We start from the raw sequence: 15,917 nt of genomic DNA, 5'->3' as shown, positions 1-15,917 counted from the left end.
TTTTTGAGCCGCAAATCTGAATATAAGAATGATTTCTGACTGGAGCAATGATGCTAAAAATCTTCTTTGAAATCACAGGAATAAATTACATTTTAAATATATTCAGATAGAAATCAGCTATTTCAAATAGTAAAAATATTTCAAAATGTTACAGTATTACTTTGCAGAAGAGACTTTTGACAGGTAGTGTACTTCAGATATATTTTACTCAAAAGAATTTCTAGAGGTATCAAAAATTGTGGCCATTTTGTATTAAATAAAAATATTTATTTCACAATATGATTAATTTAATTTAATTGAATTTCTTTAAAAAGTTCGTTTTTTATATTTTGAATGAAAGATTAAATAGATAAACAATGCAGATTTATTTTTACAGCCTTCTTTGATCATATTTAACAATAACAATATATATATATATATATATATATATATATATGTAGGTAGGTGTATATAAGTATATTTAGAATAAGCTATTGACCAATTTTTTGATTATTTTGGCCATCAAAAAACAATACCATTTTAGCTTTTCGATTAAGAATTAAACCTGTTTTCAGCTTTATTTGTGCATCTGCAGGATACAATATTCAGGGAGTTGTAGAGTTAATGTGGTAAACTCTTTCATTCATATGAAGCTGAAGGTTTAATTGATTTTCCATAACTCATCTGCCGTAACACTCGAACTGGCAAGGTTCAGCAAGGACATGTCACGCCAGATCATTCCTGTAAATGTGTTGTTTCTGTCTGTCTCTCTGACTGTCTGTCTTTCCTTCTTACTTTTTTTTTGGCAGATTGTTTGGTTATATGCGGTCAGATTGTTAAGCCATGATAATTTTTGTTTACAAACCCTCAGCTGAAGTTTTGAAGTGAAGTTAATGAACATAATAACTGTAAAAATAAGTACAAAATAATACAATTTGGGTTTGCTTATGTAAACATTAGCTTAATTAGATCATTTAAAACAGAATATTCATTGCAACCTTTAACCAGCTGGCACAGGTTCTGACCAAAAACCAAAGCACATCCTCCCATCATTTACAATTATTGACAAAGAGCTCTTTTAGAAGGTTTCGATTTGACATGCTTACAGCAATATGTGGCTGGTAAAAGCTCACAAGCCTTCTGGAGGAGGTGCTTGGTCACACCTTATATATAGTGAGACATCTGAAAAGCGTAAATCACTCGAGCACCAGTCTGGTTCTCGTTCATCTGCTGGGCTCCGGGGAACAAGCAGTTCTGCTTTGACTGCTACTGAGCAAGACTGAATCAGGGGTCAGAGCAGAAACTATTTTGACAGGAGTAAGGGGAATAACACTTGAACTGGATTGGTGACATAAAAAAAAATCCAAAATGGGTACTTGGCCGAGAATCCTATTCAGTTTACAGTTCATATTACAACTCTTCAGTGCAGTGAAAACTCAAGGAATTGGTAAGTCCTTAAACCTTATAATATATTATAATGCATTTTTGCATTATTTATTTATACATTTTACGATTAAGTGTGTATATACCTTCATTTTCTATTGGTAAAATGTGAAATGCCCTCCTTTTAAGCAGGAATGGGCTGTTTTTCTTGTGCTAGACAAGTCAGGTGTCACTCCATAAATGTCAGATTTATCTGGAAAACAAATATGGAACTGAACACTTTATGAAATGACCATTACCTGAGCAGTGACCTCACCGGTTGCTTTTTATAATGTGTCCTGTACAAAAGAGTAGCCGAATACTTCAGCAACATGTGTTACACAAGTGCATCGAAGACCATGAAGCAAATCTGTTGACAAAAATGTGAATTTTGCAGTTTATGATCTACTGGTGTCACCGGATTGCTTGCCTGACCTTCTGCAAGGAGGGATAAAGGCGAAGAACATGAACAACGTTTTTATCCTTGCAAGCCTGAAGGTGCAGAACAAAGCTCCGACTCGTGCCTTCCGCATCTACAATGCTGCGGACAACACCGATTATTTAGATTTCAGCCTTCAGGGAAAACAAAACAAAGGTTGGTCTGATGTGCTTTATGTTAAATGGCTTAGTAGATGCTTAATATGTACACTAAATACCTTTTCTGTTCACAGTCGTTTTGAAATATCTGAAAAGCAATGGAAAGGTCGGGACAACCAGCTTCACTAAAGTGCCACTGACAGATGGTAAACAACACTTCATACTGCTCCACTTCAGCGGGCTGCAGAGGGGTGCCCCCACCACGACCCTCTATGTGGACTGCAAGCTGGTGGAGAGAGTGCAAGAAGTGCCCCAGGCCTTCAAATCACTGCCCACGGGGCCAAAACGAATCTCGCTCAGGACCCTGTCCACCTCAACCCAGGTAAACCTAGAAGGTTGAATGAACAATATCAGTGTTCTGTTGGGTTTAAAATATCCTGTTAAATCTATAGTAAAAATACTGCCCTTATAACTTAAAATGTACTGATAATCACCTTAATATACAGGTGACACAATACAAAAGCCACATTATGAATTATTGCAAGTGGCTTGTTCATAAATCACCTCCAATACTTGACAAAAAGCATCCCCTCTGTAAAACCACAATCCCCTTTAGATTTATAATGTTGAACAACGGCAAATGGCCAATTAGAGCTCAATACTGTAAGGAAAAGCGCATAAGCGCAAACAAGTTTTGATCATTCTTTTGACGTTCTTTAAAAACAAGACAACATTATACAAGATAGTGTTTAAAGACATTTCCTGACGTAACAATATAGAGGGTTTGCATTTACGTCACGATTGGATCAGTTCCCCAGAAGCACAGCCATATTGGCGATACTCAGATGTAAACAACAGCATGGATTGGATGGTTAATGTACTACTGAATACGTTGTTCTGCTAATTTATGCTGTCTAAACCTGGACAAAATGTCTGGAAGCTGCTAAATCATATAGAGAATGACAGACTAAAGTTAATAGGTGTTAAAGATAAATACAAGCAGTATTAATTAAGATATTAGCCTAATATTTCACCTACCTGACCGGAAATGATAAGAATAAACACGAATGTTGTCAAGATTCTTGCCCTGGAAATCTTTGATTAGTTTGGCTAACCACAAATGCCGTTTGTTCCTCAGACAGTTTTTTGCTCTCTAATTGATTTGTTATAACTTTTTGCAGTCTAGTACTCCAAATGTTTTTAGTTAGTACAGCCCAAAACATGACTATAATAGACCATTGTCAGCAGGAATAATCAGCAAAATATGCAAGTTTTGTTTAGTTAAATGGCATTGTTTATGTTCAGTGCCGCCAATAAGGCCGATTGATGATGCACGGTGAAACTGTGCTGAATTTGTGTGACAGTGAGGAACAGAGAGAGACAATACTGAGAACTGACAATGACTTAAAAAACAAAAAAACAAAAACACATCTTGAGAGTTTAAAAGCATTCACTGTTTGATGAAGTCAAAAGGTTTTGATGCTGGGATGCTGGTTTTAGCTGGTTTATGCTGGTCCTTAGCTGGTTTATGCTGGTCCTTAGCTGGTTAATGCTGGTCCTTAGCTGGTTAATGCTGGTCCTTAGCTGGTTTATGCTGGTCCTTAGCTGGTTAATGCTGGTCCTTAGCTGGTTTATGCTGGTCCTTAGCTGGTTTATGCTGGTCCTTAGCTGGTTAATGCTGGTCCTTAGCTGGTTTATGCTGGTCCTTAGTTGGTCAAGGACCAGCTTAAACCAGCATACCAGCGTCAAAACCTACCTAACCAACATATGCTGTTTTTTTCAACAGGGAGGCAAAAGTGCTTTCCTGAATATCAGCATGTGTGCACGATCCTAAATGTGTTATTAATTTTATGCAACAGAGCAAAGGATCATTTTGGTGTTCCAGCCCTAACAGTGAATCTGTTTTTTAAACGAATCAAGTGAGCCAGTGATTCAACAATCCATTCATAAGACAGTCACTTGCTTCGTTTCTATTTGAATCGGTTGTTTTGAACGAATCGTTTGACTAAATGATTCAGTGAATCATTTTTTAAAACAAGGACTTGCTGCCACCTACTGGCGGTTTTAAGGTCATATTTGTGATCCTGGACCACAAAACAAGTCTTAAACAGCACAGGTATATTTGTAGCAATAGCCAAAAATGCATTGCATGATTCAAAATTAAAAAATTTCTTTTATGCCGAAAAGTACGGTGGCCGAGAGAGGCCAACGCGCTGCAAACAAGAAAACACATGCAAACAGAAAAAAACGACAACAAATTAAGAAAACATCTTCATCAGTTTGACAACACAGGCGCTGCAAATCCTCGCAACGCAAACACAAATACGGAAACGCGCTGCAAATTCTCACAACACAACCAAACTCAGAAACGCGCTGCGAACACACGAACGCGCTGCATATAACACGGACCACAACGGAAATGTTTCAGGGGGACCTAAAAAAGTGACGAACCCATCTGGGACCAGATTATTTTTTCAGTGGCTGTTGGTCAGAGCAGAGGTGTTATCAGTGAATTATCACCTTTTAGTGATAGTATAGTATCACTTAAAGGTGATAGTGATATAAATAATCAGGTAATATAGTGATATAAATAATCAGGTCCCAGATGAGTTCGTCACTTTTTGAGGTCCCCCTGAAACATTTCCGTTGTGGACCGTGCTATATGCAGCGCGTTTGTTAGTTTGCAGCGCCCTCGTGTGTTCGCAGCGCGTTTCTGAGTTTGGTTGTGTTGTGAGAATTTGCAGCGCGTTTCCGTATTTGTGTTTGCGTTGCGAGGATTTGCAGCGCCTGTGTTGTCAAACTGATGAAGATGTTTTCTTAATTTGTTGTCGTTTTTTTCTGTTTGCATGTGTTTTCTTGTTTGCAGCGCGTTGGCCTCTCTCGGCCACCGTAGAAAAGTTAAGTAAGTAAAGATCATGTTCCATGAAGATATTTTGTAAATTTCCTACCATAAATATATCAAAACTTAATTTTTTAATAGTAATAAGCATTGCTAAGAACTAAGAATCGATTAACATGTTTTACTGTAGCATTTTAACAGTGTTTTTATGTAAAATATTTTTTTTTTACAATTTATGAATATGTATCTGTGTTACAGGATAAGCTGTCAGACCTCAGACTTGTGCTTGATGAGTCTATTGATAATGTGGTAGAGCTTCAGGACTGTAATGCAGCGGGGCAAAGGGAGCACAGGGCCGGACAGGAGCAAAGGGAGCACAGGGCAGGCGTGGAGCAGCAAAGGGATTACAGAGCCGGCCAGGAGCAGCAAAGGGAGCACAGAGCTGGTGTGGAGCAGCAAAGAGATTACAGGGCCGGCCAGGAGCAGCAAAGGGAGCACAGAGCTGGTGTGGAGCAGCAAAGAGATTACAGGGCCGGCCAGGAGCAGCAAAGGGAGCACAGAGCTGGTGTGGAGCAGCAAAGAGATTACAGGGCCGGCCAGGAGCAGCAAAGGGAGCACAGAGCTGGTGTGGAGCAGCAAAGAGATTACAGGGCCGGCCAGGAGCAGCAAAGGGAGCACAGAGCTGGTGTGGAGCAGCAAAGAGATTACAGGGCCGGCCAGGAGCAAAGGGAGCACAGAGCAGGCGTGGAGCAGCAAAGAGATTACAGGGCCGGCCAGGAGCAAAGGGAGCACAGAGCAGGCGTGGAGCAACAAAGAGATTACAGGGCCGGACAGGAGCAGCAAAGGGAGCCCAGAGCAGGCGTGGAGCAGCAAAGAGATTACAGGGCCGGCCAGGAGCAGAGGGAGCACAGGCAACACAGTGAGGAGGTTGAAACACTGCAACTACTAGGTAAGGCTGTTTTTTATCTGCTGTCTGTGTCTTATTTGTTTTCCTCTAGTACAGAAAATATAATTATGTTACATTTTTGCAGGAACATCTGCAAAAATGGAAGCTGGCCCAATGTTCGAGCTCATGCGAATGATACAAGATTTAAAACAGAAGGTCGACCAGCAGGTAACTTAAAATTGAGTGGGAAAATAGCTCCTTAAAGGGATAGTTCACCAAAAACACAAGAAGACTATGGACACAAATGTGTTGTTTTTCATATATAAAAATTCATATAAAATTTCTTGGAAATGTTCCACAAAAGACATTCAGGTCTGTCATGAGAATAAATAAACCAAGACTTTTCATTTTTGGTTGAACTGTCCCTATAGTTTCTTCAGCACTTCAACTAATAACAATCTGTTTTCATAACAGACCAAAGAAACCGCTGACCTGAAAAAGACCATCTTGGATTGTGTTCCATGCGATGGTAAGATTCTTGTTGAAAAGTTACGTAACAGCTTTTTTGTGCAAATCATGTCTGTGAGGCTTATAATGAGGATGTTGAAGGTGTCAGACAGGTGAACTCAAGTGTTCTGTCAACATTTCAATGCTGTAGGACGGAACAAAGCAGGACTGCAGGATAAAAAGAAGTCCAAGTGCCGACCAGGGGTCTGTTTTAAGCTGGACATGTGTATCGAAACCGCTGGAGGTGTGGAATGTGCACCCTGTCCTGAGGGCTACACTGGAGATGGAGTCCATTGCGATGACGTAGATGAGGTTAGACTTAAGATGCTGTTTTAAGCCATTTGCAGCCATTTGTACATTTTATGTGCGAGGCTTCTGGTCTCATCCACGTCCAGCTCTTTTTAACTGTATGAAACAGCTCGTTTTGCTGCTTGATATTGCAAACTGGTGTGTCTTACCATATTATTTGAATGTATTATCTTAATTATGAACACAGTGGCTTGCAGTGCAAACGGTCTGTTATTCTTTTAATGAACCGGAAGTCTTGCACACTGAGAAAAAATGGCTTGAAAAGTGAGCTGGACACAAGCCAGAATATAAACAACCTAACCTCATTACCATACATATACTGTTCTTTATATCTTTCTGTGGTTTGTATCAAGTTTTGCTGTTTGTTTTGTTCATCTGTCCACTTACTTCCTGTTTACTTCTCTCATAGTTGAACAAGAAAACTTGTTTAACTTAATTTTTTCCATTACTCACTGCAGTATCTCAATAGCTCAGACTGTTAAGTAAACACATTGCGTGCTACCTAACTGATGAACAATAAAACTCAATTAGGAACACGTAATGATTTCTTAACACTTCATCTTGTTTCATTAGGTGTCTTATTAGACTAATTATTGTTTAATTCAAGGTAATTTTCCTGTGGTTTTTATAGAACTTTTCACAGTTCGCTGTGCAGTTGTGACTCAGTCGTCAATTTACTACAGTGCATTGTTTGTTCAACATCATAAATCCAGCTAACCCTAACTGTTTAATTTTAGTGCCAGTTAAACCCATGTTTCTCTGGTGTACGGTGTATTAACACTGCACCAGGATTCAGATGTGAGAAGTGTCCACGAGGCTACACTGGCCCAGAGATCCAGGGTGTTGGCATTGACTATGCTCAGACACACAAACAAGTACGTTTTTGGGACAATGCTTAATTAAATGAAATATTAAAAATTAATTTTGTAACACATAAATTCACTACCAGTCAAAAGTTTTTGAACAGTAAGATTTGAAACTTCTTTAAAAAAACATTAAATGTCTTACTGTTCAAAAACTTTTGACTGGGAGTGTATGTGTGTTTAAAATCCTTTTAAAAAAAGCATAGTATTACCATAAAACACATGGTTAAAAATGGCATTGTTTGTGATTTTAGTACCATACTGTGATAAACACCATATTTATCTTTTTTTTAATCAGATGTGTAATGACGTTGATGAGTGCCAGGTGGATAACGGTGGCTGCACACCCAATTCTTACTGTCATAACACAGTGGTAAGATTACAACTATCCTAGATAATAATCCTTTCATAATAGTGAAAGGATACAGTAAATATAGTTCATACTGTATATAAAACTTGCTTTTTTCTAGGGTGCCTTTCACTGTGGGATCTGCAAGACTGGATTCACGGGTGACCAGACCAGCGGCTGCAAAAAGGCCAGCATTAGACCTGCTTCTCTATCTGATAGGACGTGTGGGAACGGCAAGCCAAATCCCTGTGACATCAATGCAGAGTGTATTGTGGAGAGAGGCGGGAGCGTCAGCTGCGTGGTAAGACATCAACCATTTAGACAGATGTTTTGTTTATTTGAGAAAACATGAAGGGATATCATGTTACAGTTTGTGCTGGTCCTATGCCATGCTTTTGAGCCAGGACACGGCTGACATCTTTCAATATCCTTTTGCTTTTAGTGTCGGGTTGGCTGGGCAGGAAACGGCTACGTCTGTGGAAAGGACACAGACATTGACGCCTATCCAGATAATGGCCTTAAGTGCAGAGATGGAAACTGCAAGAAGGTGATTTTCGTGTGAAATGTTATTTCTGTACAATTTTAAAGTATTAGTTCACAAGATGTATTTCTTTCTTCAGTTGCAAAGAAATTAAGGTTTTTGAGGAAAACTTTCCAGATTTTTCTCCATATGGTGGACTTCAATGGTGGCCAACGGGTTAAAGGCCCAAACTGCAGCTTCAAAGGGCTCTACATGATTCCAGCCAAGGAATAAGGGTCTTATATAGCCAATCAATTGGTCATTTTCTAAAATGAAGCAAACGTGCAAAGAAATTCAACAACCATGTCAGACGATTTTGAAGTTGAAGGAGAAAATGAGATGGAGTTGAAGAAATAACAGACATCTGTGGTTAAAAAAGTAAATAAATTTGTACTTTTTTTTTTTTGATGACCAATCGTTATCCTTATTGTTAGGCTGGAATTGTGTAGAGCCTTTTTGAAGCTGCACTGAAACTGCAATTTGGACCTTCAACTCAGAGTCCACTATATAGAGAAATATCCTGGAATGTTTTCCTCAAAAACCTTCATTTCTTTTCAACTGAATAAAGAAAGACATGAACATCTTGGATGACATGGGGGTGAGTAAATGATCAGAAAGATACCAATTGATCTTACTTTATGTTTTCAGGATAACTGCGTATTTGTTCCAAACTCTGGTCAAGAGGATGCAGACAGAGATGGGAAGGGAGATGCCTGTGATGAGGATGCAGACAGTGATGGCATCGTGAATGAACAGGTACAGATCATCATTAGATCATGGTTTCCTTAAACCCAAATGCTCTCTTCAGTGACAGTGCTTGCGTGACTGTATTCCTACAGGACAACTGTTGGTTGGTCCCTAACATAGACCAGAGGAACAGTGATAAAGATCTCCACGGCGATGCTTGCGATAATTGCAAAAATGCGGAGAACCCAGACCAGCGGGACACAGACAAGGACGGAATGGGAGATGCCTGTGATGATGACATAGACGGAGATGGTAACTTATTTTGCCAAAGATCGACTTGTCCGTACTTTTGCTCACAATTTTCCGATCTCTGCTAATGTTTCGTCTGCCATCCGGCTTATTTAGCTGCAGAAATGGGGTGTTATGTTTTAAATATCCTTTTCACCCTTCGGGCCTGTGTTAAATCGGGATTTTCCTGTGCTTAGGTCATTTTTATGAGGAAAAACAGAAGCTTGTGTGTTTTTAAAGCTCAAATTAAAGCGCTCCTTAGCCTGCACGGGTCATGTAAAACTGAAGTGACCTGTTGGGATATTAACAGCGTCTACGGCACCACACTGATCATTTTCTTTCAAATGGACAATTATTTGTTCCAGTCTGAAAAGTGTAAAATCGAGACCAGGCAGCGCCTGACATTTACGGTCTGTTCATCAAGGCAGAAATCCAGACACTTGACTTGATACTTTAGAGCTTGGTCATGTCTCCTTTGAGCAACCACATTTCCCCCCGAGAACCAGAGCCAAGAGCTGCTGATGCGTGGAAACTATTCCACAGAAGTCTTTCCGAAACACCGCCATCTTGTGACATAACCCAACAAACCGCACACAAAGACATCACTGTATACTCTATAACACACCGCAGTGCATTCTCCTGATGGAGTTTGCTCCATTCAGTGACATTTTAGACAGTACACCTCTGTATGACACTTTCATTCACTGGTGCTGCTTTGTTTTATACTCTGAATCACTGAATGCATCCATGTACATTCTCTGCTTCTGATAGGTTTGAAGAACATCCTGGATAACTGTCCATTGGTTCCCAACACTGACCAGAGGGACAAAGATAAGGATGGTGTTGGTGATGCATGCGACAGCTGCCCTGACATGCCAAACCCCAACCAGGTGCCAAGCAGCTTTATTACTGCTTGTTTCTATTCTGTGTATTTTAATATCGCATATGTATTGATCGCTATTTGATATTTATTTGTGGATGTTTCCCCATCTTTAGATCTAGTTTCATGCCAACTTCAAACCTAATTAAAAATGGATACTTTTAGCGCTAGACTTTTGTTTTTAAAAATCATTGAATCAACAATCTTGAAAAGGGAGTCAAATTATTTAGGCATTGTATCTCAAAATTAGTAGTTATCCATGTTCCAAGAGTACTGTTTTTCCAAATATCAGCCGGTGATTGCCTGCTGATATTCACAAAACAACATGATTGCTTTGATTCTGAGAATATATAAGGTAATATACATAGCATTGTCAGCAATTAAAGATTCAATCACAAAACAGTCACTCGCTGCCACCTACTGGCGCAAATACAAACAAAGGAAGCTATTCACCTTATTCTTCAATGCAATGCATTAAAATAATGTGGTTATTAAAATGTGTATTTTGTACGTTAAATCTGTTATTTTCAATGTTAGTATTTTTAACCTGTGTTCTCTTTTATTTCAATCAGTCTGATATTGACAATGACCTTGTTGGAGACCCTTGTGACACAAACATCGACAGGTAGAGTCCGATTTTTACCTTTCTCTTTGACGGCCAATATAAAACAAGTTTATAACTTGCATTTTTTATTCCAGTGATGGGGATGGTCACCAGAACTCCAAAGACAACTGCCCCAACGACATTAACAGTTCACAGTTGGACACTGATAAGGACGGGATCGGAGATGAGTGTGATGATGATGACGATAATGATGGCATCTTGGATGAAGAAGATAATTGCAGACTGGTGAAAAACCGAGACCAATCTGATGAAAACAGTACGCACAACAGCATTTGCTTAGTAGGATAAGTTAGATAGATGTTTTCGTTTACATTTTTAAAAATGTAAATACGTGTGTTTTCAAGTGTCCAAATATTGTTCCAAAATGTGATTTACAAACCTATAGTGGACTCCAAGAAAAGTCAGACCACTGATGAAAAGAGATATCAGCTAAATGTCTTGTTTTTGCTCTTCTTCAGATGATGGGGTGGGTGATGCCTGCACTGGAGACTTTGATAAAGATCATGTGATAGACACAATCGACACCTGCCCTGAGAACGCAGAGATCACTCTGACCGACTTCAGAGCCTATCAGACCGTGGTTCTGGATCCAGAGGGAGAGGCTCAGATTGACCCTAACTGGGTTGTTCTCAATCAGGGAATGGAGATCGTCCAAACCATGAACAGTGACCCAGGACTTGCTGTTGGTGAGTATGTTTATTTGTCCCAAAACATTCAAATAATCTCCAGACTAGCTAAAACAGCACCAATCCAGTATAAACCAGCCTGGAAATTCATACTGGTCTTAACTAGTCTTTTAAGTAGTTATGTCGTTTTCTTTTAAAGAAATGAAAATTCTCTCATGAATTCTTGACCCTCATGTTGTACTAGATATATATGACTTGCTTTCTTCTTCTTGCCCACTAAAACACAAATGTACATAAAAAACAACATAATTCAAGTGGATGGGACCCTCAAAGTTGATGCTTCAAAAACCACACAAAACTAAAACAGTGGTAATCTATACGACCACAGTGGATGAATTAATGTCTTCTGAAGCAAATTGTGTGTAAAATATTAGTATTTTTCTGTGGGTCCTTAAATAGTCTTAAATTTAAGGCCTTTAAAAGGCATAAACAGTACAAGAAGGTCTTAAATATGATTTCAAAAGGTCTTAAATTTGGGGACAGAAAAACAAGCATTGTGGTATGGCTTAATGTGATGAATAAACTCTAAAAGGCTATGATTTCATTAAATAAACATGAGTAGTGTTGCCAGATTGGATGGACGATTTCAAGCCCAAAAAAAAAAAAAAACTCCCAATACTTGAATAATGTGATAGAATGTTATCGCCATGTCAAGCAAGGTTGATTCATTTTTAACTCCTTAAAACTAAATAATAGTTAGTAAAACTGAAATAATGACTAAACAAAATAAAAATAGACAAATTTCCCAAGAAAATTGATCAAATCAGGGCAAATACAGAAGAGATTTACCAAATATGACAAAAAATATGGAGACACGCACTATGTCAAAACAGCAATCAATAAAAATAACCAATATCCTCAAAAAACACAAGCATCATTTTTAATGTCAAAAGTGCAGTACATGAGCACTTAGGTTTGTTTTAAAATGTAGTAGTTTGAAAACCAGCCCAAATTTTGTCCACCCACCCAAAACATTGTTTACCAGCACAATTAAATTCAAAACCGCCCAACTGAGCTCTTAATTATGATTCAAGATGTCTTAAATTTGAGGACTTAAAGACAAAAATTGCGAAATGGCTTAATGTGATGATTAAACTTCAAAAGGCTATGATTTCATTAAATAAACATGGGCAGTGTTGCCAGATTGGATGGACGATTTCCAGCCCAAAAGCTCACCAAAACTCGTCTAAGCCAACAAAAAAACACCCAAAACTTTAATAATGTAATAGAATGTTATTGCATTCACATTTGATTTTACCCTGAACTAAGATGGCATGAGAGTGACTACACTGCAAAAAATGCTTTTCTTACTTAGATTTTTTGTCTTGTTTCCAGCCAAAATATCTGAAAATTCTTAAACCAAGAAGCATTTTCTAGACGAGTAAAAATTATTTTCTTGTTTTCAGAAAAAACTAGTCAAAATTATGTGTTTTTTTGCTTGAAACAAGCAAAATAATCTGCCAATGGGGTAAGAAAAATAATCTTGTTTTTTGTTTAAAATAAGATTTTTTTTCTTACCCCATAGGCAGATTATATTGCTTGTTCTAAGCAACAAATCACTTAATTTTGGTAGGGCTGTCAAACGATTAATCGCGATTAATCGTATCCAAAATAAAAGTTTATGTTTACATACTAAATGTGTGTTTACTGTGTATATTTATTATGTATATATAAATACACACACATACATGTATAGACTTAAAAAAATACTTATATGTATGGATAGTTATACTTGTATTTAATTTAGATTATATATAGAATTATAAATATTTAATATATAAATCTAAAACAGTTTTCTTTAATATACATGTATGTGTGTGTATTTATACATACATTATATATACACACAGTACACACACATACAGTATGTCATCATAAACTTTTATTTTGGATGCGATTAATCGCGATTAATCGTTTGACAGCCCTAAATTTTGGATCGTTTTTTCTGAAAACAAGAAAATAATTTTTACTCGTCTAGAAAATCCATCTTGATTTAAGAATTTTCAGATATTTTGGCTGGAAACAAGTCAAAAAATGTAAGTAAGAAAAGCATTTTTTGCAGTGTAAATCTAAAGTGTAAACAGCATTTCTGTATTAGTTTTGTTGAAATCATGGTTGAAACATGAGCTTCAGTTTTTTGTTTCGAATGAAAATCTGGTCAAAACATGACACAATCTTGCCGCCACTTACAGGATACACAGCATTCAGTGGCGTGGACTTTGAGGGCACCTTCCACGTGAATACAGCAACCGATGACGACTACGCAGGCTTCATCTTTGGCTACCAGGACTCTTCCAGCTTCTATGTGGTGATGTGGAAGCAGACGGAGCAGACTTACTGGCAGGCCGTGCCCTTTAGAGCCGTGGCTGAGCCTGGCATTCAGCTTAAGGTCTTGCACTCTTCATCTCTATTACTGTCTGAATGCTCAGCGTGTGCTTTTATCATTACTGCTGCTCCGCGGAGCCCTCTGTGGCTTTGGCTAAACTCTGAAGCGTGCAAAAACACTTAACCGATGTTCAAACATGTGGCCAAATAGTTATTTTGCACTTCAAGTATGTCACAATTAGATGTGATTATTCAGTTAAAAACATAAACACAGGCATTAATCATTATATTTGCATTTCTAGGCTGTCAAGTCTAAAACTGGGCCTGGCGAGTTCCTGAGGAATTCACTGTGGCACACCGGAGATACAAACAACCAGGTGCGTCTGCTGTGGAAAGACCCTCGTAATGTGGGCTGGAAGGACAAGGTCTCCTACCGCTGGAATCTGAAGCACAGACCCCAAGTGGGATACATCAGGTTAGACGCTGTAAATACTGGAGATTTCAGACTTTCCTAAAGCTGGATGTGAGAAACGGTATACTTAAGCAACACGTGTTTGTGGTGTTTCTCTGTTGCGGTACAGAGTGACGTTCTATGAAGGCTCTGAATTGGTTGCGGACTCTGGAGTTGTTATTGACACCAGCATGAGAGGAGGCCGTCTTGGGGTGTTCTGCTTCTCACAGGAGAACATCATCTGGTCCAACCTGAAATACCGCTGTAACGGTGAGTGCGGTGCTTGAACAACATTAGACCAATGCAGACTTATTCATTTCAGTGTGTATCCTAATGTACTTTTTTTGTTATTTACAGACACAATCCCTGAAGACTATACAGCACAATCCCATCACTAATGAAACCAAGCTGAGACGAAACCTGGGGGGGGACTATTAGCGATCTGACTGATGATTTGTGTACTCGTATTTACAATAAAACATGGACCATTTACTGACAAATACAGTTTTATAGTTATGCTGAATTTACTTTTGTAATGTTCATTGCCAAAAATGCTGTTCAGTCAAAAAGAGCAAAGCCTGTGTGCTACACTAAACACTCAAGATTTTAATATGAATAAAATGGATAAATACATTTAAGGTGTCATGATTTGTTCTTGGACTTGCTTGGGAATGTCATAGACTTGTAATCTATGAAGTGACAATTCATCACCCAAAAATGAAAATGTTTAATTTTCTCACTGTTGTGTTGCTTCAAAAAAAAAAAAAAAAAAAAAAAAAAAAAGTTGGGGTTCAGAAGATTTAGTTTTTTTAATTATTAAAAATTGAATACTTCTATTAAGCAAGGATGCATAATATTGAAAAGTGACAGTCAACACACAAAAAAAGAGTCAAATCAGCTGAAGACTGGAGTAATGAATGCTGAACAATCAGCTTTCCCATCACAGGAATAAATTACATTTGAACATTTATTCAAATAGTAAAGTTATTTCATATGTTAATACATTAGAGTATACTTGAACAAATTGACGCAGCTTTGTTGAGCATTTGAATGAGACTTCTTTCAAAAACTTTTAACTTAAAGAACATTTTTTAAAGCCTCATGAAGGTTGTATCACCATTGTTAACAAATCTCATTTTCTTAGTAGCCTATCCACCTTATTTTTCAACATGGAAGTAAGACGTTTTCTGTGAATGTGCAAGACTTCCGATTCATTAGCTGATTTAGGGAAATAATGAGAAGAATAACAAAGTGCAGTAAACATTAAAACCGCACTACAAACCAGTGTGTTCATAATTAAGATAAAACATTATAATTATATGATAAAACACATCAGTTTCCAACATCAAGTAGCCAAATGAGCTGTTTTGTACAGCTAAAAATAGCTTTGCACTTACTTCACGATTTGGTCATGCAATCCAGAAAGCATAATCACTTTCTCAAACACATCATACTTCATACCCTAACATTAATCTCCAAAGTTGGATCTTCTATAGAGGGTTTGCACTTATGTCACGATTTGATCAGTTAACCAGATGCGCGGCCATATTGAAGATACTCTAAACAACTGCATGGCTGCATGGTTAATGTACTACTGAATATTTGTTCTGCTAATGTAGGCCTATGCCGTCTAAACCACAGAGAAAAATGCGTAGAAGCTGCTAAATCATATAGAAAAAGACTTTGTAAGCAGAAAATGGCACAAACTAAAGTTAATATGTGGTAAAGATACATAAGAGCAGTACTAATTAAGATATTAGTCTA

At 38.0% G+C, this 15,917-nt stretch overlaps 1 protein-coding gene across 1 annotated transcript; it reads left to right on the top strand.

Moving 5' to 3' along the window:
- The first annotated feature begins 1,193 nt into the window (after positions 1–1,193).
- On the top strand, positions 1,194–14,786 carry thbs4a (thrombospondin 4a). The gene is made up of 21 exons (XM_073839363.1): positions 1,194–1,426; positions 1,799–1,996; positions 2,073–2,320; positions 5,036–5,726; positions 5,809–5,891; positions 6,138–6,192; positions 6,322–6,482; positions 7,217–7,354; positions 7,641–7,715; positions 7,813–7,992; positions 8,134–8,238; positions 8,860–8,967; positions 9,051–9,210; positions 9,958–10,076; positions 10,639–10,691; positions 10,766–10,947; positions 11,150–11,377; positions 13,570–13,766; positions 14,005–14,177; positions 14,284–14,423; positions 14,511–14,786. The coding sequence occupies exons 1-21, from the start codon at positions 1,348–1,350 to the stop codon at positions 14,549–14,551; spliced, it is 3,414 nt and encodes a 1,137-aa protein (XP_073695464.1). The 5' UTR covers positions 1,194–1,347; the 3' UTR covers positions 14,552–14,786.
- The last annotated feature ends 1,131 nt before the right edge of the window (positions 14,787–15,917 follow it).

The sequence above is a fragment of the Garra rufa genome, chromosome 5 (genome assembly GCF_049309525.1).
Source record: "Garra rufa chromosome 5, GarRuf1.0, whole genome shotgun sequence".
NCBI lineage: Eukaryota > Metazoa > Chordata > Actinopteri > Cypriniformes > Cyprinidae > Garra > Garra rufa.
Note: the sequence above shows the minus strand (reverse complement) of the source record. Positions and strands in the feature narration are given on the sequence as shown.

Coding starts and splice junctions, on each gene's coding strand:
- thbs4a (XM_073839363.1), top strand. CDS start 1,348: ATGGGTACTTGGCCGAGAATCCTATTCAGTTTACAGTTCATATTACAA. Junction 6,193..6,321: donor GGATTGTGTTCCATGCGATG/GTAAGATTCTTG, acceptor TCAATGCTGTAG/GACGGAACAAAGCAGGACTG. Junction 7,355..7,640: donor ATGCTCAGACACACAAACAA/GTACGTTTTTGG, acceptor TTTTTTAATCAG/ATGTGTAATGACGTTGATGA.